The sequence below is a fragment of the Mustela erminea genome, chromosome 6, assembly GCF_009829155.1.
Source record: "Mustela erminea isolate mMusErm1 chromosome 6, mMusErm1.Pri, whole genome shotgun sequence".
NCBI lineage: Eukaryota > Metazoa > Chordata > Mammalia > Carnivora > Mustelidae > Mustela > Mustela erminea.
The window spans coordinates 31,126,274-31,149,776 of NC_045619.1; the positions used below are offsets into that span (position 1 = coordinate 31,126,274).

Consider the following 23,503-nt stretch of genomic DNA (forward strand, 5'->3'; position numbering starts at 1 on the left):
AAAAGTAAATCTAAAAAAACAAAAGAACATTCAGTAACCTGAAGCTTAGAGTCTAGAGAGGTATACAGAAGATTATTAGTAACTGAGCTGGAGTGGAGGCACATGGGAATTTGAGGAATAGTGATGGAAAGATATTGTAGAAGAAGTAGCTTTTGAGAAAGCTAAGACCCAAAATATGAATATATTGTTAAGGAACTGAATACATTGACATTCCGGAAAATGTGGGAAGGAAAGTGATACAAATGAATTAGCCTTTAAGAGGAGAAAAGACCTTCTTCCTTTGTAATAGGAAATACGGATGTGTGCAGAAGCTTTTATGTAGAACCTGGAAGTTGAAAGTTTAGAGGGAAGGCCCATTTGCCAAAAATAAGAGTGGAAGATGTGTAGTCAAAGTTGAAGGAAGTTGAACAAAGCTTAAGCTTGAAATATAGTGGGGAATGAGCTGGAGATTAAGGGATCTAGACTCAGACAATTTGAATAAATCCTGATTCTTTCACTTACTAACTCTATGAACTAGGATGAGTTATTTTTTATTCTGTACTGTATATCTATCTTCTAGAAAAATATCAACCATTCTCAATATATACTTACTAAATGAATTATGAAGTTGGATTGATTCTGTTAGTGTTTATCCAGGCAGCTACTGTAGAAGAGAAGGACAGGGCAGTGGGAGATATTGGTAAGAAAGTGGTTGAAGTGATAAGTGATTATTATGAAATCTCAGCTGAATGGTTAAATCAAGACTTGCATGATAGGAGAGGGACGAGTCAAGGAATCAGAGGGTCCTATGAGGTCAGAGGGCAGGTATACTAAGGAATAATGAGAAAATGTTTCTGCTGGGACAAGGTTCTGATGTGGGCATTGAGAGTGGGAGGTTATAGTGAATTCAAGAAGCATGTAAAAAGAGACTAGAATGAAAGTTCTATGGATCTGGAAACTGCTTAGGGGTCTTTTGGTGGAACACTGTGAGCCATGTGCCAAGAATTCTCAGTTGAGAGGAAGTTAGTAGTTTGCTGCTACCATGAGTAGGTAGGAATTGGATAGCTGGATGTCATGTGGAATTCATAGCAGCTGGAGTTTTCACAAGGTGGTAGAGGAATGATAGCCTAGAAGTTGCAGGTTGAAGTAAATCAGCACCTTCTCTTGCCCATGAGTTCTTGGGATGTGAAAGAATGAGCATCTCCCAATTAAAAGAGTTCTAAAGGATTTAGTATACTAAGGAAACCAAATTGCAGCTAAGGAGGGGAGATGGATACCATGATGCAGTAAAAGAGCTAGGAGTGTAAAATATTAATTTATCTCAAAAGATTTTTAAGAGCACAAAGGAAAGTTTTCTGAAGAAGGAAAAGAGTAAGAAAAATCTACTTAATATGTAGAAGTAACAGCTGTATGGTAAAGACATGAATAGGAGATAGGTAGATAATAAAGGACTTATTTTGGACCATGACCCCAAATAACAGGAATAAGAAGTGAAATGGATTTAATCTGCCAGAAGATTTTTTTTTTTTAAATTAAAGTCTACCCTCAACATGAGACTCAAACTCATGACCCTGAGATCAAGAGTTGAATGCTCTACCTATTGAACCTGCCAGGTCCCCCAGTCTGGCACAAGATTATCAAGGTAATCTTAGCCTGAGCCATCTAGTACAGTAGCGATAATCACTTGTGGTTTATTTACACTTAAATTCATTACAAAAAAATGTATGAGTATGAGGAAAGAGGCAGGTAAAGAGCACCAGAGGTCAGGTTCCCTGGGTGGCTCAGTCAGTTGAATGTCCAACTCTTGGTTTTGGCTCAGGTCATAATCTTGTGGCTGTGGGATCAAGCCTTGTGTTGGGCTCTGTGCTGAGTGCAGAGTCTGTTTCAGGTTCTCTCTCCTCTCTCTCTCTCTCATGCTCTCTCTCAAATAAATAAGTAAAAATGTTAAAAAAAAGGCACCAGCAGTCAATGACTGGGTGGAATCCCTGCTAGTTTGTAGCCTGGTTTCAGAGTTCTGACGCTGAAGACAAGGCTTGGTAGTTCATTGCCTGTGTTCTCTGCCTGTGCAGTTTAGTCTGGTGTCTGTGGCTTGTGCTGAGCGATCGACATTCAATTCCTAGATGTGGGTGGCTCAGAAAAAGCTTAAGGGCATGTCAGTCTGCAGACTAAAGCTTAAGTAAACAATTTTAAAAATAGGTTCTTAGGCTAACATGATTTTAAATAACTGGTGCTGATTGTAATACAAATATAAAGTCAACTTGTTGTTGATTCTCTGATTATAATGAGATTGATTTATACTTTTGGTTTATTACTTTAAGATGGCCCAGCAGTCTGCAGGTGGACGTGACACTCGGTTTTTACGTGATGAAATTCGCCAACTTGAAAAACAGTTGGAACAAAAAGATAGAGAATTGGAGGACATGGAAAAGGAATTAGAGAAAGAGAAAAAGGTTAATGAACAAGTAAGGCACACTTTCCTCAATGAATTTTAACTGATGGAGTTACCTAAAAACACCTGATTATACTTTTTATAGTGCTAACTATCAATTTATATGTTTTATGTGAGAATTGATACATACTTAACGCTAAGGCTTTATATCACTATTCATGTTGTCATCACATCTTTAAATCAAATTTCTTGTTTTCAGAAGTACGTTGCTTTGTGCAATAAATACATGTAAAAAAGTATAGTATCTTAAGAAGTTGTGTTAATGCCAGCATTTTATAAATCAATGTATATTTTAAAGTATGACATTTCATCTTTTATACAAATATAGTTAGTACTTTTTATGTATATAATAAAATTATATGTATAAAATAATTCATGCAGTAGTCACTTAAATTTAGTTTGAGGAAAAAAAATTTTTCGCAGATGGTTTTGTTAATTCCTGTCAGAAAACAATATGTTTCTTATTTTGCCTCACCTGTCAGTAAACTTATACAAATCTGCTGCCTAAGTGTTGTAACTGTCCCATCCCTGATTCCCAGAAGCTTTTTCTACCTTTGTGTCCTCTAGGTCAATGTCTTATTATATCCTAATAATTTTATTTTGTCCATTGTTCTTTTAGAAATAGGAGGTGGTGAATTTTAAGTAGATGTCAATGGTTATAAGGTGTTGTTGCTGTTTTAAAGAATTTGTTATAAATTGATTTGTAAGGAAAAACATGCCTTTTCTTGATATATCTTTTTTTTAATATAATTTAGAAGACTCTTGTAAAAGTGATTTATCCATACAATTTTTGTGGTGAAAAAGTATGGATTGATGGCACCTAAAAGTTAGAAATAAGTTCTTAGAGGATTGTCTGTTTAGTTGACCCAATAAAACATAGCAGACTTATGGATTTCTTAATAATCACTGTGATGTACAGTAATAGAATTGCTTGTTAGGGATTTTCTGAACTGTTGGTTTTCTGAACTGTTCTTCTGTGTAGCCCATACATTAATCAACTTTTTCTCATTCATACCATGTAACCTTGGCTAATCAGAACTACCTTGTCTATTCTTAGACTGCTATCTTTCTTCATAGGTACAAATGAAGAAAACTTGAATATATGGTCCCTGTACTATTCCAGTTGCTAGATTCCTTGAGATGGAATATGAGTTGTTGGCAATTTCTTCTTTGTCCTTAACCAGTCATTCACTTTACTGAGAATTTATAGCTTGCCAGAAACTGTTGGGTTCTAGGAATACAGAAGTCAATGATACCCTGCTTTTTTTATATTCATTGTCAATAATAAATGTAATACAGAGGATATTCTGGGGAGGGATACCTAAATCAGTCTTGAGGTAATTTATAAACTGAGACCTGTAATAGGAGTTAGTCTGGCAAAGGGATGGGGTATACATTCATGGTGGTTAAAGAAAGGGCATTCTGGGCTGAAAACAAAGCGTTTGCTAAGATCTGGAGGGATGAGATGGCATGGTGAGTTCAGGGAACTGCAGTTACTCATTTTGGCTGAAATATAGGTAAAAAGAGCTAGTGTAGAATACTTACTATGTGCCAGATATTTTATATGGACTAATTAATTATTCTTCATTTCATACTTATCATATGAGATAGATAACATTTCCCCATGCTACAGATGAGGAAACTGAGACACAGGAGGGATAAGTAATTGTCCATGGTTACAGAAACAGTAAGTGATAAAACCAGGATTTGAATCCAAATTTTTTCAGTGAGTTTATGCTCTAAACCACTGTACTATCCTGCCCTTCTTATTTAAACATTTGTGATCCTCTGGAGAGGTAAGCAGAGGTTGGTTGCTGAGGTATTGGGTCTTTTTCCTAAAAGGAGCCAATGAAAATTTTGAATAAAGAATATCATGATCAGATCTATACTTAGGAAGTTTATTCAGCTTTACAGGGAATGGATTGAAGAGAAGAGTAAGGGGACATCTGTGCTAACTCAGGCAGGAGCTGATGATGGACTAATTAAAGGCATGACTCAAGGGATTAAGAGATAGAAACACTTTAGAGATGTAGGTGTAATTGGATGTGTGAATGACTGGTTGTCAGAGGAGAGGGAGGAATGGAGAGTTTTCTGCATTGGGCCGCTGGGTAAGGAGATAGTGTCATTCGTTAAGTAGAGACGCCAGAGGAGTTAGAAGGTGTGTGATTATTACTTCAGTTTTCACTTTTGTACATGTTGAGTTTGAGGACACAGTGGGCATATTGAAAAAGGATAATTGGATTTGGAATTCATGAAAGACGCTGGGTGGATGATGAAGATTTGTGAATTAAGAACATGGCTAAGAAGCCATAGAAATGACTGTAAGGGAGATCTCTGAGAAATGTCTAAAGAAATAGGAAGAAGTACTTCAAGGAACAGCACAAGAAAATACAAAAATCAAGAATGTGATGTTTGAAAAACTAAGGGAAAAGAGCATCAATAGTGCTAAATGCTTCAGTGTTAAGTTCTTGACATTTCTTGTCTTGTTAAAATTTTCCAGTTCAAAACCCAATGGGACTATTTCTTAATTCTCAGGTGACCATGTTGATGATGACAGTAGTAATAGGTAAAATCTCTCTTGAGATTTGTATAGCATTTTGCATTTTATTAATAAACTTTCTTTAAACTTCTTATTTTGAAAACTATCAAACCTTCATAAATATTGTAAGATAAGGAATAAATATTCATATGCTCTTCATATAGATGCACCAGTTGTCAAAACTTTGCCACATTTACTTTCTCTCTCCATCAGTATCTTTGTACACACATATTTCTCTTCTTCTCTTTGCTGAGCCATTTGAGAGTTAACTGCAGATACCATGATACTGCACACTAAAATATTTAAGCATGTCTCTCTGAAAAAGAGGAGTATTCCCTAACATAACTGCTATATAACTACCATATGCAGGAAATTTAATATTTATTCAGTACCCTTATATCTAGTCTGTAATTGCATTTTTTTTTTTTTTCTGTTGGCCTTATACTGCCTTTCATAGTCCCTCCGCCCAATATCCAAGGTTCCGTCAAGGATCACATACTGCATATGCTTATTTATTATAGACATTTAACTATATTTTAATTGCAAGCCACTGAGAATTTTACTTTCTCTTGAATAAGGGAAAAAAATGAAAGGCCATAAGAAGGATGGGGTTTGGACAATGGATAAAAAAAAATGTGATGATAGGTATAGTATTTGCCTGTTTTGAGAAACAAAAGAGTCACAAAGAAATCAAATCATTTATGTGAGGAGAAGAAAGCACTCCATAAATTTTTGTTACTTCATGCACTGAACGTTGTGCTAAGGACTTCATACACATCATACTTAATTTTTACATCAACATATGAGATGGGAAAGTTGGATTTAAGAGATGGTAAATCACTTTTTCATATTCCACCAGAAACTGGTAGACAAAGAATATCAACTTGGGCCAGTTTGATTTCAGATTGCTTCCTTTTAACCATTATGTTGTGCTGCCTTATATTTCTAAGTAATTTAAATGCTCACTAGAGCAAAGAGTATTCTAGCTCTGATATAGAAGAACTGCAAAATGTTAAAGGTCTTTGACAGAAAATTACTCATTAGGTTTTGGGGGTGAGGGGATAATGTGTGTGTTATTTTGTTTCTGTATCCTTTGGTTAGAGTTTTGGTTTTAGTTTTTTGGGTTTTTTTTTTTTAATTTTTTACTCAACCTGTTTTGTTTTCATAATCCTTAGATTTCACAAATTTTGGTTTGTTATTCATGTTTGATCAACATGATCAACTAAATCCTTAGTAGTTAATCATTCTCTGCTTCACTGGAGAGAATTTAGAATTTAAATTGATCAGCTGAAAACCTAATTTTATATTGAATTACTGCTGAACCTTATTTTTTTTTTTTTTCTGTTTTAGTTGGCTCTTCGAAATGAGGAAGCGGAAAATGAAAACAGCAAATTAAGAAGAGAGGTTGGTAAAAAATTTTAGTAGTTGTGGTAGTTCAACAAAGTTACCTATTAAAAAATTTTCATAAATTTATACTCTAACCAGAACTGGAATCTTCTAAGTAACTGGTGCTTTTAAGCTGCCTAATTTTGTGATATGAATTTGTCTCAGGGAAATAGAAAATAAATTGAAAGTTGAGGCCATTAAGTACTACATTCCTCTCTTACTTTATGTGGGTAAATTTTGCTTTGTTTCATTAGCCATTCTTTGTTATTTTGCTAATTGGCTGAAAAACTGGATTTCTGTCTTCTCTTATTTTACCCAGTATTCTTTTAAATGTTTTGTTTCTCATGAAATCTTATAAATTCTTTATTATTTGGTTCTTCTGAGCCAAATAATGTTTGTACATTGTTTATCCTTCTAGAAGTTCTTATCTTTTTAACATAACCAAAGTAGTCTTTGTTTTGGTTGATAATTAATATTCTTGCTTTCATTGATTATCCAAATAATATCTCCTTCTAAAATTTCTCTTTTTTATTTTAATTTCTAATTCTTAATTTTAATTATGGATTGCCTTTCTCATTTCTAATTATCTTTTTCCTGTTCTTTTCTGGAGAACAAACGCCTAAAGAAAAAGGTGAGACTTTAGGGGTGGAGAGACCTTGGGAATTTAAGGATATGTTTTGAGATCAACTAGTTAGATGATGAAATTTTGTTTCTCTGGATAGTTTCTTGATAGTGAATATTGTATTTGCTCTCCTTCAGAATGAGCAACTTCGTCAGGATATTATTGACTATCAGAAACAAATAGATTCGCAAAAAGAAACACTTTTATCAAGAAGAGGAGAAGACAGTGACTACCGATCACAATTGTCTAAAAAAAACTATGAACTTGTCCAGTATCTGGATGAAATTCAGGTAAAATAGAAGTCGGTTCAAGGCAATGATTCTTATAAAACTTCAATTTTATTATAATGTAAACCTAGTATCTGGTCCTACAGTTAACTTCTGTAGTAGAAATCTGCAACTATGCATTTGGAAACATGAAATAAATTGCATCTTTAAAGTTAATAAATCTTGGAAATTCATTGATTTCACATGTCTGTCTTGGGCATTGAGAAGAACTAAGCTTTTTAGATACAATTTTGTTGATAGTTAATTTGATTTCATTGGCCAAGAGCAATCGCTACTACCGATCTCTAAAGAATTCTCTATTCTCCAGCAGGCACTTATGACTCTGTTTAATTTTAATTTAGTTTAAATTACAGTTTCTTAGGTTAACCATAGTGTCTTTAACTTCATTAGACTTTAACAGAAGCTAATGAAAAAATTGAAGTTCAGAATCAAGAAATGAGAAAAAATCTAGAAGAGTCCGTACAGGAGATGGAAAAGATGACTGATGAGTATAATAGGATGAAAGCTGTCGTCCATCAAACAGATAACATAATGGACCAATTAAAAAAGGAAAATGATCATTACCGGCTTCAAGTAAGAATTGCTATTAGATTAACTCATTCATGCAGACTTCATATCGTATCATTACTATTTATGTGAAACTAAAAAGTACTTTAACTTTCGAGGATATGAATTTTTGTCTTATGCTATAATATACCCTTTACTGTAATATGTTGCCATGCTGATATGTTTGTCCATATGTGTTTCTCTAATGCCCTTACGCATACCTTGTAGTTGATACCTGAATTAATGTGTAGATACCAGTCCTAGAAAACTAATAAATATGGGGATTTTCCTACTAAAAATGCCTAGAAGTCCTGTGGACCTGAAGTTAAGTTTTTTACTATAAAATAAATACACTATAAATTTCAGAAAACCAATACATTGTTCATGTTTTACATGGTATTAAATTAATGTAAAAAATAGAATAATACTCAAAAATATAATTCTCTAGTAATGACAGTTATACATCTGTAATGATACAGAAACCACTAAATATCACCTCTAAATACAGAATTGCTCCAATAATGAATATGCATTGGTACTGTATATATACGTATGTATATGAGTATATATACCGCATATGTGTAATGTGTGTGTAAATATGCATATATTGCACTATTTTGCAATGATTCTTGAAATAATTGTTGCCTTTTAGGTGCAGGAGCTTACAGATCTTCTGAAAGCAAAAAATGAAGAAGATGATCCAGTCATGGCTGCTGTCAATGCAAAAGTAGAAGAGTGGAAGGTGCTTTTTTCAGTTGATCTAATGGTTTTTTTTTTTTTTTTTAAGATTTTATTTATTTATTTGACAGACAGAGATCACAAGTAGGCAGAGAGGCAGGCAGAGAGAGAGAAGAGGAAGCAGGCTCCCCGCTGAGCAGAGAGCCCGATGTGGGGCTCGATCCCAGGACCTTGGGATCATGACCTGAGCCAAAGGCAGAGGTTTTAACCCACTGAGCCACCCAGGCGCCCCTCTAATGGGTTTTTCATTTGTATTTTTTATTTCAAAGTCAGAGTTTTCTTTAAAGGCCTTATGGTAGTTAGTGACGTTTTTATCAGGCAATTTTAAAGTGCATTAAATGTCCTAGTTAGAAAAGCACTAAGCTCTCTCTCCTGTGTAGTCCTTTAGCCTATTTGTAGTATAAGTCTAAAACTTTTTTGTCATCTAAAATAAATAATTCTAAGTAAAATATATTCACATAACTCATGGCTGCCATGTATTGTGTATTTATAGTTCCTGGTTCAATTCCTTCAGACCAATACAACTATTGGTTTTCAGTGGGAATGGGAATAAAGAAAGGGACCTTTAGAATCATCTGAGAAGTTTTTCATAATATACCTTTCTTGCTCCTCTCCACTCTCCAACCCCAACCAAATTCTCTGACCTTACTGTGTCAGAAGCTAGCATTATGATGACTGTATATTTTGGAAAAAGTCTAAAACAATTCTGAATAAATCTAATTTTAAAAGCTATCACTTCTGTAGTCATTGTTTCTAACAGAGCTCATAAATCTTGTTGGCTCTTTGGATTTGTTTATCTGGGAAGTTCAGGTAACCTGTATTTTAAACAAAAGCAGTAGCAGTGGCAATGATGCACTATCGAATCAATCAGGGGTCAGTACATTTTGTATAAGAAGTGCAGAGAGTAAATATTTTAGACCATCTGGTCTCTGGTGTAATTAAACTCTCTTATATAACATGAAGGCAGACATACACCATACATAAATGAATGAGCAAGGCTGTTTTGCAATGTAACTTGACAAAAACAAGCAGCAGACCAAATTTTACTGTTGATTGAGTCTCCTGACCCCTGGGAAAAAAAAAGGTTTTGCATCCTATTTAATTTTGGGGGGAGAGATGGTAGTATATGTGTTCTTCTGTACTTCGTTGTCACTTAATATTTTTAAACATTATTTATATCAGTATATACAGTATTGCTTTGGGTTTTTTAGTGGCTTTTTAATTTTTCTTTGTAGATATTTATTTAATAGATATCATGTGGTGTGATATTTAACAGGTTACTGATGTTTGCTATTAGAAACAACGTTATAATGAATATCTTCATGTATTTGTTATTTTGCAAAGATGTAGATTAAATTGCTACAAGTTGTCATATATATCCAAATACATACATCCAGTCTGACACTTGTCTTTGACTCTATGGTATTTTTTGCCATGAAGTTTTTGTTTTTGTTTTGTATTATGTAGTTTATTTTTTTGTGTGACTTTTGAACTTTGTGTCATAATTAGTGTTCTGAGTATAAAGTTGTTTTCTCTATTTTCTTTTAGTACCTCCTAGTTTCATCTTTTACATTTAAGTTTTTGAAGCATATGTAATAAGTTTTAGCATGGAGAGTGAGGTATGGTTTCAGCAGACCTAGTCTGTTGTCCAAACATTATTTATTGAACATTTTATCTTTTTCCTACTGAAATACGGTTTCATTTTTATTACATTTGACATGCTTGTTGGATTTGAATTTATTTTTAGACTCTCTGCTTTATATTGATCAATCTTTTTTCTAAACATGGGTCCTTGTTATAGTTATTGTTATGTTTAAATATTTGAGAAAACCATTTTTCAGTTTTTAGACACTTGTGAACATGTTTTTTCAATATGAATTTTAGAAATAGTTCTTAAAAATCTTATTTTATTGGCTCTGTGGTAAATTTATAAATTATAAGTTGGTTCTTCTAGCAGAGAACACAAGACACCTTCATTCAGTGACATTTTAAGGTTTTCTCCATAAAAATTAATTGTACAAACTTCCTGGTAGTTTCACGAAGGTATTTATAATTCTTATTTAGGAATGGGTTTTGAAAGTTTGAGATTGTTTAAAGATTGAATTTCTAAAACAGTGAAAATTATACTGTATATTTTTAAATCATTTCTTCTTTGAACTTAAGATTGTACAACCAAAAAGAACAATGATTATGCAAATAGTTGCTGCTACTTACTCACTTCAATGTGAATTTTATTTCCTGGCTAATGATATATATTAGAGTATTTGTCATAAGTGAAAAATGATTTATTAATTTTCCTCTTATGTAACAGATCCTATGTTGTTTATATCTAGCTAATTTTGTCTTCTAAAGATGATGAAATTATTGAATATCAGCAAATGTTACATAACCTGAGGGAGAAATTGAAAAATGCCCAACTTGATGCTGATAAAAGTAATGTTATGGCTCTACAACAGGTAAAACCTTTCAAAATTTGGTTTATTGAAGTAGACAATGTGTCTAACCTAGTGGCTTACACTATGGGGGATATAAAAAGTCGTTTGAAGTCCAGTCACAAGAAACAATTAGAATTAAGTTTAGAGTCAGGAATAGAATTATTTTGTGTATTTTTCTATGTTGTTTTAGATAATAGACACATTGTTTTGATTGGGAATTATTTAATAAGAAACTTAAAAACTTTTAGAAACTTAAGTATATCTTCATACCCTGTTGTTAACATTTATTATATTATATGTTGGTGCTGAAATATCCTGTGTAATGTGAAGAAAGCTAAAAGCATCGTTATAATTTGTGTTACATTAAATTTTATTTTTAGTACAAATATACTCATGTAGAAGTTATATTTCCGTTATCTGCTCTATAGTCATAGTCTGGAAGAAAGGGGAACATTTAGAAAGTATTTGGAGGATAAGAACAATTGCAAGAGACAGTATTTTGAAAGAAGTACCACAGGGCAGAAGATAGAAATGGGTGGGTCATGAGGAAGGGTAACATGAAAGGAGTCAGAAGACGCCATAAATATTAGAGAGTTCTGGAATTCCCTTTGCCAGGATGTTAGTTAGCTCTTATATCTATCTGTAAGTTTTAGAGTGACATCAGTGTGTCTAACGTTCAGTTGAGGTATACAAAGTAGTACAGGACATAGTTTTGACCCCCAAAATATGTATTATGTATATATGTATATTATATATATATAAACATAAGATTTACTTTTTTTCCTTACTTTTAAAATGTATGTTAATATCCATGAAGAAATAATACGTAATGTTCAAAAATATTTTATAGGGTGTACAAGAACGAGATAGTCAAATTAAGATGCTCACTGAGCAAGTAGAACAATATACAAAAGAAATGGAAAAAAATACTTTCATTATTGAAGATTTGAAAAATGAGCTTCAAAGAAACAAAGGTAATTCAGTGTTTAATAAGCATACAAAGTTAAACAAGATAGAGGACCATAGGGGAAGGGAGGGGAAAAATGAAACAAGATGAAACCAGAGAGGGAGACAAACCTTAAGAAACTCTTGGTCTCAGGAAACAAACTGAGGGTTGCTGGAGGGGAGGAGCATGAGAGGGATGGGGTGGCTGGGTGATGGGCATTGGGGAGGGTATGTGCTATGGTGAGTGCTTTGAATTGTGTAAGACTAATGAATCACAGACCTGTACCTCTGAAACAAATAGTACATTTTATGTTAATAAAAAAATAAGCATACAAAGCTATTTTATTTACCAATTTTTAAGTATTTTATTTTTATTAAATTATGTCAATAGATATATATTGATTTTTCTTTTTGGATTTTATCATTTTAAAAAATGACTTTATGTGTATTAACTGTATATTATAAACTGCATATATTATTAGTGTTTAAATTTATTAGTGATGGAGATACTTTCTGTAATATTTCTGCAATGGAAATTACATTAACCTTTATTACCATATTAGTTATATGAAAGAAATGAAAAGTGATGTAATTGAGTATAGTTATTTATCCCCTTTTTAAATAATTAACAAAGAATAGAATGAAATTTTGATCAATGTGGCAGCATTGTAGATAGTTTTCAGACGTCATTTGACTTGTCAGCATTTGAATGAACTGTACCCAACTTAATGTCTCATCTTATTCTCCCTACCCTGGGACATACTACCTTTCGTTGGAAATGTGGTTGTAATTTAGTGAAGCAAAAGCCTCATTGAGGAGATACTCCAACACTTTTAGGAAGTGAGGTATTAAGCCAAGCAGATGTTCTTAAACAGTGGGAATAAGTATAAAGGCATATATAGTGTGTATATATATATGAAGACATATATAGTATAAAGTAGGAATATACTGAGTGTGTTGAAGAACAAAAAGAAGCCTTTTTGGCTGGAACAGTGGGCAGGTGGGGCAGTAGTAGGTGATGAGATAGATCAGAGAGGTAACCGGAGCCATGTCATATAGCGACTTAACAATTCACTGTGAGGACTTTGGCTTTTATTTTGAGTGAGAAGAAGCACCAAAGAAAGTTTCTGAAGACAGGAGTGAAATAATTTGACTTAGACTGTGTCTGCAGTAGATCACAGGAGTAGCAAGGACAGAAGCAGGCAAACCTATTATGAGACTGTTGGAGTAATCTGAAGAGGTGCTGGTAGCTTAGAGCATGTGGGTAGCAGTAGGGTTGTTGCAGTCAGTTCAGGATGTATTTTGAAGGTGATGGAAACGCAGTTTGCTAGCAGATCAGATGTAGGGTGTGAGAGAGTTATCAGAACTTCCGTTCTGAACACTGGGAAGGACTGTTTCCAGCAAGTTTAGAAATGATCAGGTACTTAGTTAAACAGGTCATGTTAAGTTCGAGATGCTCACTACACATCTGAATGGAAGTATTGAATAGGCACTTGTATATATAGAAGTCTGAGGTTTAGGATAACAGTCCAGTCTCAAGATTTATATCTCAAGATTTATATATTTATATATATTTATTTACATATCTCAAGATTTATATCTCAAGACATAAATTTGGGAACCATATACCTAAAAATGGTAACTGAAGTCCTGAAGCTGGAGATCATCAAAGGAACAAATGTTAAGAAGAAAAATGCAAAGATTGAGCCCAGGGATGCTTTTACTTTAGAGGCTGAGGGGATGAAAAGGAGCAACCAAAGGAGGCTAGGTGGGAGGAAAATCAGGAATGTGTGGAGTCCTGAAAAACCACATGAGGAATGTCATCAAGGAAGAGAATAAGCAATCATGTTCAGAGCTGTATTCAGTGCTGCTGATAAATCAAGATGAGCATTGAAAGTTAACCAGTGGATTTAGCATTGGTCACTTTTGGTTTAAGAGAAAATGGATAGTGATGACGTAGAACAATCTAGAGACTCCTTTGAGGAGGACTGTATGAAGGGAAGGAGAAAAATGGGGTAGTGACTTGAAGGGAAAGGGGCATGACAAAAACTATTTCTCTCCTTAAAATGGAAGAGATAATCATGCTTCTGGGTGAAAAGAAAGATCCATTAAAGAAGAAAATTGACGCATCGATGAAGCAGGAGAGAGAGAGAGAACTGCTAGAGCAATATCCTTGAGAAGGCCTTGGGATGGCATCTAGTGTTCCAGTGGGGTAGTGGGCCTTAGGAACACAAAGAATTCATCCATAGTGACAGCAAGGGAGGTGGAGTGCATAGATACAGATGCAGGTGACTGGAGATGACCTGATGGTGAGAGCAGGTGGAGCTTCTGTACTGATTGCTTCGCTTTGCTCAGGAAACAAGAAAGTGAGGTTCTTAACTGAAAGGATAGGGGAAGATGTGTTAGAAGTGTGAGGAGAGAGAAGAAGAAAAGAGAAAGTTATAAAATCGTCATCTGAAAAAGTGAACAGACTAGAAAAATGTAATATGATTGCTGAGCTAACGAGGCCCACTTGTTATACTTATTTCTATAAGTGTGTATTATGTATTTATTAGAATTATACTTTGACATGGTTTAAACTGTTTAAAAGGGTGACCAATACCGTGGGTTTTGCATATTCCAGCCACCAGGAGAAAAAGTGGCCGTTGATCTCTTCTATCAGATAAGAAAGAGGTCTTGTCTAATGACATTTCAGTCTGTCCCTAGTCATAGATCCCTAAAGTCCACAGAAGGTATGGCTACTAGAAAATACTCTATACTTGAAATTAACTTGTAAATATGACAGCTAATGGTGTTTCTTTCCATTGGTTAGGATTATATTTAGCTATCAGAACTAGAGATCTGAAAAATGGTGGCAAAATCAAGAGAGAAGCTTATTTTTCTCAAATTTCTTAAAATTTAAAAAAAAAAGTTTATTTTTCTCACTTGTGTGATAGTGTAGAATTAGGCAATCCAGGGTGTTGACCTCATCTGTCTCATCCAAAGTGGAGTTACCCTCACATCTACATCCCAAACAGCAAGATGGAGGAGGCAGGAAGAGACAAATGGCTCACACTAAAGGATAGGCAAATGTGCTGTGGCAGGCCACATGGAAGAAATGAGAGTAGGGGGACACTGGGGACACCTCAGCCTCTCACATGCTCCATCTAGGCTTTTCACTCCAGAAAACAGGGCCCATTTCTTATAAATGTGCATGCTTTCCCACACTAGCCCAATGCCTATACATAAGTACATGCTCTATAAATCACTGAACACTTTTGGTGGATAAGAATGATTTGTGTTGATAATGGGAATGCTATATTTTGGTCTAGCAGCAGTTTGGTAAGAAAATATAAGTAGAGATTTTTTAGCTATTAAGACTAAGTTTAGCTGCAGGCAACAGAAAAAAACAAATATAGCAGCTTTTAGACAGGATAGAAATGTATTTTTCCACGATATAAATAAAGTGGAGGTGACTAGTTTGGGGTTGGTGTGATAACCTGCCCAAATATGGGATAACAGGCATCCTGTATCTTGCTGCCCTGCCTATCTCAGCATGTGGTATCCAGCTCATGTTCTCCGTGTTTGAGTTCCAGACTTAATATCTGTATTCCATCTAGCAGGAAGGAGGAAAGAGAAAAGATTCACTCCTCTCCTTTAAAATCATTTCCTGAAATACATGGCTTGTCTGCTTGTATCCCATTGGTCACATGACCACACCTAGCTGCTGGGGTGACTGGAAATTTAGTCTTTATTTCATGTGGTCATGTGTCCAACCAAAATTGCATTCTTCTGTTACAGTGGACAAAGTTTGAACAGTGGGAACAGATAGCTAGTGGTTTTTGCCACAATGATCATTCTTTGTAAAGCATTGTGTTTTGCAATCTTATATAATCTGCAGCCATTCAGCTAAGATTTTATTGAACTTTTTAAGCTTGTCCTGTCAATAAGATGAAAACAAATTTTATTTTTCAAATATAAAGAAATAATAATAAAGAGACTTTTTAAGTGACATACTACTTTTCCTGATTCTGGTATTGGAATCAGGGACTTAAAGGAATAAGTAATCAATTCAAGTAATTCATGTGGTTTTATTTTTGTTTTTGTTTTTGTTTTGCTCTGTAGGTGCTTCAACTCTTTCCCAGCAGACTCATTATATGAAAATTCAGTCTAAGGTTCAGATGTTAGAAGAGAAAACTAAAGAGGCTGAGAGAACAGCTGAACTGGCTGAGGCTGATGCTAGGGAAAAGGATAAAGAACTAGTTGAGACACTAAAGCGATTAAAAGATTATGAATCGGTATGTATTTTTATCTTGTCAGTCAAGGAGCTTAGATTATTCTTGCCACTCACAGTTAGACTGTTCTGTGCCATTACCGTTTACCTTCAGAAACGTTCCAGAAGTGTTTTATGATAAAGGTTATCTTGGTTGGTTTGTACTCCCGTATTCAAACGTCAGAGCAGCATTTACTTCTCAGCCGGAGAATTGTTTTCTGGCCATTTGATCAAAACATTTTGCCCAGATCATCAGCTTTGTTGAGACAACAAGTTTAGTTTCTTTGTAAGTGGTGTCATTGTGCCAGCATTATAGATGTGACACCACTGGTTTATTTGCCAGAAGTTATTTCAGGGACAGTTTTGCTGCCTACTGTGTCAACACACAGTACTTACTTTGTACTTTTTGTATTTTTAAATCTCATTACCACTAAGGCAACTAATGACTCGTATATTCTAATGCTATTACTGATTCACTCTTATTATTCCTTTCCTATATTTTGTTAAGTGTTTTTAGTTTGTTTATTTAGGGGATGGGTAAGAATCTCCCTGGAGATGGCATGAACATTTGCTTTATCTTCATAAGACCAGAATTACCTAGCATGATCTTATACACAGTCAGCATTCACTAATTTTTTTTTTTTTAATTTCTTTTCAGCGTAACAGTATTCATTGTTTTTGCACCACACCCAGTGCTCCATGCAGTCCGTGCCCTCCCTAATACCCACCACTGGGCTCCCCCAACCTCCCACCCCCCACCCCTTCAAAACCCTCAGGTTATTTTTCAGAGTCCATAGTCTCTCATGGTTCACCTCCCCTTCCAATTTCCCTCAACATTCACTAATTTTATATTTATTTATTTATTTGTCTGTTTATCTTTTTATTTATTTTGAGAATGAGAGGGAGAAAGAGAGAGCAGGGTGGTGGTGGGGAAGAGGGAGAGAGAGAATCTTAAGCAGACTCCACGCCCAGTGTGGAACTCACTTTGGGCTTGATCTTACAACCTTTGGATCAGACCTGAGCCGAAACCAAGAGTCAGGTGCTTAACCCACTGAACCCAGGCACCCCTCGTTAAATGTTTTCTATGTCATTCTCTGAGTCACTTTGTCATTAGGATGCTATACTTGGAAGTTCCAGCTGTTCCATTTTCCATCATATTAATGGATTTGTTTTTTAAAAGCACAATAAAAAGCACAGTTTCATGACACAAATCTTACCTATATGTGTACTTCCGCTCATACTTAATAAGAAAATAAATTTGATAATTTATTCAAATAAACTACATTATACTTGGACTGGATATTTTTCAGGGAATATATGGTTTAGAAGAAGCTGTGATTGAAATAAAAAATTGTAAAAACCAAATTAAAATAAGAGATCGAGAGATTGAAGTATTGACAAAGGAAATCAATAAACTTGAGTTGAAGATCAATGATTTCCTTGATGAAAATGAGGCTCTTAGGGAGCGTGTGGGTAAGTCATCCTTTACGATCCATAGTTTGATCAATCCTAATTGTCAAGTCATTTTTAAATTTTTCTTTTTGTTTATGTATTATTATTTTTAAATAGCTGAATGTACTTTTTTCCCCCCAAATTAACCCTTCTGTAAGCATATTTAAAACAAAAGTGGAGCTGCTCTGATTGAAGTGGGACTAGAGATTTAATGGGTTTGGGATGTGGGTGGGCTGGCCTGGAGCATTGCTTTATTCAGTCTGGCATCTTTTCAAGTAATTGCTTGTTTAAAAACTGCTTAAAAACAATTCCTTGTTTAAAAACTGAAAGTCTACTAAACTAATACTACATGTTAGAAGTTAACTTCCCCCCTTCCTTTTCCTCAACAAAGTTAGGGTCTGTATGACCCATTTGGTTTGCAAAATACTCTCACTCAGATGAATTCATGAGGACATTTGGAAGTACTGGTTAAGTACTTTTATGATATATGCTGCTTAAATTTAACTTTGGTTGAGTATTTTAAGGTTACTATTGATTCGAAGAAGTAATTAGTAAATATAGCTTGAGAGTTTATTGATTTCAATAAATAGTTCATTTAGTGTAACTCATTTGCATATTGAATCATGACAGTCCTGCCGCCTCCTGACAGCGCAGGGAAGAAGAATGAGGCACAAACAAGTCAGCTGCAAGAGAATGGTAGCAAGGGACGACAGAAATGACTGTCGCCCCGAACAACTCCTCAGTCTCATATTTATTAGAAAGTGGGTAACAACCAACAAAGCTGGAGTAGATTACACATTGACCATGAGTCTTGTAAATATGTAAGAAGAAAGGCAAAGTATGTCTGGTTACATAGTACATGACCTATAGGGAGCTAAGCCCAAACGAAAGGATTCTCTGACTAATTGCTGATGTTCCAGGGAAGGGGAGATAACAGAAAAATGAAGCAGGCAGCGTTCACCCTGAGCAAGCCAGGCATCCCCAGCTGCTGGGCTTCAAGGACGTATGGTCCAGTCCCCCAGAGGCCTATTGTCAGTTCATGTTTTTCTTAAGACTTTATCTAAGCATGCTTGGTAACTAGTATAATTTCTCATAGGTTATATTTTAAGCAGTATGTAGTTCTGAGGGATGGTTACACAGTCCAATCTAAATTGCTACTTTGAAGTGAAAATAAAAATCTGAATATTGATTTTATTATACTTGGTAATACCAATTAATGCTTTCTTAGAATTAAGTGATCATTTGTGAAAACTATGTTCTATAGGAAGGAAAAATAAAATTTTTATGAAGGTGATTTATTTATGAAAACATATCTAAGTAGGATGCAGAATCATGCCAGTACCCCAAGTTAGCCTTCTGATCAACTTTACCTGCTGGGTCACAGCTGACTTCAAACTGGAAGTTGCTGAAGCTGACTGAACGAATTAGATAGCTCCCACAAACACCAGATTTCCTATATTTTATTTTAAAAGATTTTATTTGAGAGAAAGAGAGAGAGAGAGAGCACACACACCAGCAGTGAGAAGGACAGAGGGAGAAGCAGTCTCCCTGCGGAGCCACGAGTCCAACGTGGGCTCCATCCCAGGACCATGAGATCATGACTTGAACTGAAGTTAGGTGCCTAACTGACTGAGCCACCCAGATGTCCCTTTTGCATTTTAAAGCTTCCACATCTTGTCTTATACTTGCTTAAGACAATCTTCATATCTACTTAGTAATAGTAAGTTAAGAGAGAGGAACGATGGGGGCATCAGACTCATGTGGTAATATAGTTGATCCTGATATTAATAATGACTACTATGTCCCAGGCATTGGACTAAGGACCTTATATGGATTAATTTTTTAACACCTTGACAACAAGCCAAAGAAAGAAAGAAAGAAAAAGAAATGCAGTATTATTCCTACAACTTCGTTAATAATTGAAAGTGGGAATTGAGCACAAGTCTTTTATTCCATAACTTCTGTTTTGACTTAATACATTCTAGTACTTTTGTGACAATCTAACATGGAGAAGAAGACAGATCCTGATGTATTTTTTCAGGACTTCTATTAATAATTGTGATAAAATTATGTTGACTTATAAGGTTATAGTTCAAATATCTGGAAATGCTTGCACAAATAGTACCTCATTCTTGAGTGATGTGAGCTGAATAAATTGTAACCATTTGGTTGATGATAACCAATTGCTTTGTGAATTTTTATAGCTCATTTGAATGTTGGTAAGTTTTTAATTATATTGCTTTTTATTTTAGGCCTCGAACCGAAGACAATGATTGATTTAACTGAATTTAGAAATAGTAAAAGCCTAAAACAGCAGCAGTACAGAGCTGAAAACCAGATTCTTTTGAAAGAGGCAAGTGTGATAGTCAATTAGTTATTTTCTGTTTGAACCAAAAGAAATACTAATAATTTGTAATTCATAGATTGAAAGTCTAGAGGAAGAACGACTGGATCTGAAAAAAAAAATTCGCCAGATGGCTCAAGAAAGAGGAAAAAGAGCTGCAGCTTCAGGTATATGCGGTTATTCCAAATCGTTGAAAGAATCATTGGAAAATGAATTGTCTGGAGCTGAAATTTTTTGTATCTTATATATATTATAATGATTCTGCTGCAAGCTTAATAAATGAAATAATGGCCTGATGAAGAGTATTTAATTATCATTGATTTCTGTCCTTAATCTGAAACAGGCAAAAACAGAAAAAACACAATGAAATAATTGAACAAAACTTCAGAATCATTGACTTTTGAAAACTTTACAGTATAGTCTTTTAACTCCCACACAATCCTAATATGCTATGATCAATAATGATGATATTTAGTAATTTCTATATTGGTATCTGTTGCTGTTAATATCTTCCTTAAAAGCAGTACATTGAAAACTTTCTTTGTACGTTATTCTTTAAGTGAAAGCAATGTTTTATTGAATAAAAATTAACATTTTTATCTTATTTGATATCAAGGGAACAGTTGGTTAAGTTTTGTAATAGCAATTGTAGTGCCTTTTTCTAAGAAGACCATAGAGAAGGAATTTTTTTTTTTTTTAAGGAATCATTTCTTTTCTTTTTTTTTTTTTTTTTAAGATTTTATTTATTTATTTGACAGAGCAAGATCCCAAGTAGGCAGAGAGGCAGGCAGAGAGAGAGAGAGAAGGAAGCAGACTCCCTGCCAAGCAGAGAGCCCAATGTGGGACTCCATCTCAGGACCCTGAGATCATGACCTGAGCCGAAGGCAGAGGCTTAACCCACTGAGCCACCCAGGCGCCCGAGAAGGAATTTTTTTTAGCTTCACCCAAGTCCACAAGTATTTGAATAATGAAGGGCTTTTTGTTTGTTGCTTTGTTCTTTTTTTTGGTTTGTTTATTTTGATTTTTTTTAAATCATCACAGTCTCTATAATATATCAAAAAATTTCTAGGATGGCAAAACTTCCTAAATTATTAATGTATTAACCAGTTTACTCATTCATGATTCTTACCTATTTTATATGTCTCTAAACTACTTCAGTACTTACTATATTAAAGTATAGAATGTGTAAAGAATTAAAGAGAAGATAAAAGTCATATTAATTTCTCATATTATTAATATTAAAAGTGAGCTAAATCAGGAGGTTGTATAGGCTACATGTGGATCAAGGATTTTGGAAATATTCTACCTTTTGTTTGAGTTAAAACTTGATTTTCCTGGGATGCTTGGGTGGCTCAGCCGGTTGGGTGTCTGCCTTCAGCTTGGGTCATGATCCCAGGGTCCTGGGATCGAGTCCTGCATTGGGCTCCTTGCTCATCAGGGAGTCTGCTTCACCCTCTGCCTGCTGCTCCCCGCTGCTTCTGTGCCCACTCACTTTCTCTCTTTGACAAATATATGAATAAAATATTTCTTAAAAGCTCTTGATTTTACTTTCTAAGAATTAGAATAATGAGAGAGTTATTTTATCTTTCTAATTATTAATTCTTTTATATATAGGATTAACTGTTGAGGACCTGAACCTAACTGAAAACTTTTCTCAAGAAAATAGAATAGGAGAAAGGAAGTTGGATTTTGCAAGCCTCAAAACAATGAGTGAAGCTCAATCAAAGGTAAACAGTATTGTTATGGCAAAGAGAAGAAAAATGTTACTATTAGTGCTTTCATTTCTTCCCCAGTTACTTGATTTTGGACATTGCTTCTTTTTATAGTTGTTAAATAACTTTTTTTTAAAGTTTAAATAACCTGTTGATCCAAAGATTGATTAATGAGATTTTATTTACTCTAAATACAGATTAAGAGTTCAGATAAAATAGAGCTGCCACATAGGAGACCATCATTTGGTTTTCCACAGTCATATCAGAATGAACCAGAGGAGAATGTCACCATAGGATCATTATCAAGAATGTTATCTGAATTTCAACATAGTGTAGAAAGTGAAGTGGATCCTTTTGTCTCTCTAACTAAACCTTCTTCATCTGTACAAGTAAAAGATAATAATTCACCTCCAGAAACCATTACAATAAAGGAGATTTTTAAAGCACCATGTCTACAATCTCTAAGAAATCTAGAATCATTAGTCAATAGCTTTAATAGGGAGAGGCATGAAGAAATAGATGACTACTTATACTCTCTTTCTGACTACTCTATGAAGAAAGTGTCAAGAAGCTGTCAGGCACTTGAGAAGACTAGTTTCACACAGAAAAGCAGTTCATCTTTACAGGCCTTATCAACAGCTTCAGACTTAATCCAGAAGTTATCACTTAGGCAGAAATCTGCAATATTTTGTGAACAAATTCGTGATAATAGAGCTGACATGGATGAATCACAAGTAGCAACATCAGAAGATGAACAGGTTCATAACCAGATAAAATATGCTGATACCAGTTTGAAAGAAGATCTAAGAAAGAGTGAAGTGCCTTTACAGACAGAGATTTTGAAAAGTAAACTTGATGTTAATCTTCTGGACCATGTGCCTATTACTACACAATCAAAATCATCTCAGGTAGATCCACTTGAAAATCTTATAGAACAGCTACGGAGAGAACTAGTATTTCTTAGATCTCAGGTGAGCTTTCCTCCAGATTCTGTTACTGAGATCACCTTTTTTATTAACTCTTTTTTTTTTTCCTAACAAAGTTCTCTAAGCAATAATTGTAATAAGAATTTTTTTATGCTTGCACATAACATAAATTTATACACATTTTTTAAAAATTTAAAAATGCAGCGAGTTTGACATGAAATCATTGACTTGCCTAATTTATTAATTATTCCTTTAGAATGAAGTCATAGCACAGGATTTATTGGTCAAGGAAGCACAGAATAGAAGTGCAGAAATAGAGCTTGAACGTCATAGAACCCAGGCAGAACAGGTAGTATAAAGGCAGACTATTAAAAGAGATGATTGTGGTACTAAAGACAAAAACTTTCATTATATTTCTTTGCCTTTTGCTGTGGGAGTGGGTAAAGAGAGAAAGTGGGAGCAAGACCACCAGCTGTTCTACCTTTTGGGTTTTATTGTTATTACTACTGTAATAGCTTATCTCTGGTGTATTACACCTCAATTAGTCAAAATTTTTTAACTTGAAAACTATAGTGATATTTTGTTTAAAAAATCAATTTTATTCTTTGTGTTCTGTACAGAATGAATTTCTTTCAAGAGAACTAATTGAAAAGGAAAGAGATTTAGAAAGAGGTAGAACAATAATAACCAAATTTCAGAATAAATGTAAGTTATTATTGTTTCTTATTTTTCTGTACTTATTTATCCTATACCAAAAATTGTGGATCTAGAAGGACTTTAAAACATTCTTGTTTTCTAGTCTGTTTTAACTTTAATTACCTCCATAATATATAAGCTTCAGTGTCTCTCATTCATGTATTTGGTTTGCCTTGCTATATTCATTGTCAAAGT

At 34.4% G+C, this 23,503-nt stretch overlaps 2 protein-coding genes across 7 annotated transcripts in view; both read left to right on the top strand.

Annotated features, from left to right (window-relative positions):
* The window catches only part of CEP290 (centrosomal protein 290), a 96,676-nt gene that overhangs the window by 3,077 nt on the left and 70,096 nt on the right, over positions 1 to 23,503 (top strand). For 4 of the 6 annotated variants that reach the window (XM_032346819.1, XM_032346820.1, XM_032346818.1 and 1 more), the window contains exons 6-18: positions 2,298 to 2,441; positions 6,318 to 6,371; positions 7,113 to 7,265; positions 7,653 to 7,835; positions 8,461 to 8,550; positions 10,880 to 11,002; positions 11,832 to 11,955; positions 16,031 to 16,203; positions 17,489 to 17,651; positions 19,883 to 19,983; positions 20,054 to 20,141; positions 21,589 to 21,701; positions 23,233 to 23,317. In XM_032346819.1, coding sequence (XP_032202710.1) covers positions 2,298 to 2,441; positions 6,318 to 6,371; positions 7,113 to 7,265; positions 7,653 to 7,835; positions 8,461 to 8,550; positions 10,880 to 11,002; positions 11,832 to 11,955; positions 16,031 to 16,203; positions 17,489 to 17,651; positions 19,883 to 19,983; positions 20,054 to 20,141; positions 21,589 to 21,701; positions 23,233 to 23,317 — 1,594 coding nt within the window. Of the gene's footprint in view, positions 1 to 2,297; positions 2,442 to 6,317; positions 6,372 to 7,112; positions 7,266 to 7,652; positions 7,836 to 8,460; positions 8,551 to 10,857; positions 11,003 to 11,831; positions 11,956 to 16,030; positions 16,204 to 17,488; positions 17,652 to 19,882; positions 19,984 to 20,053; positions 20,142 to 21,588; positions 21,702 to 23,232; positions 23,318 to 23,503 lie in introns of those variants that run through there. The other 2 variants (XM_032346824.1, XM_032346822.1) reach the window with 2 other exon arrangements.
* LOC116593057 lies at positions 21,713 to 23,214 on the top strand. The gene is made up of 2 exons (XM_032346830.1): positions 21,713 to 22,657; positions 22,869 to 23,214. The coding sequence occupies exons 1-2, from the start codon at positions 21,995 to 21,997 to the stop codon at positions 22,968 to 22,970; spliced, it is 765 nt and encodes a 254-aa protein (XP_032202721.1). The 5' UTR covers positions 21,713 to 21,994; the 3' UTR covers positions 22,971 to 23,214.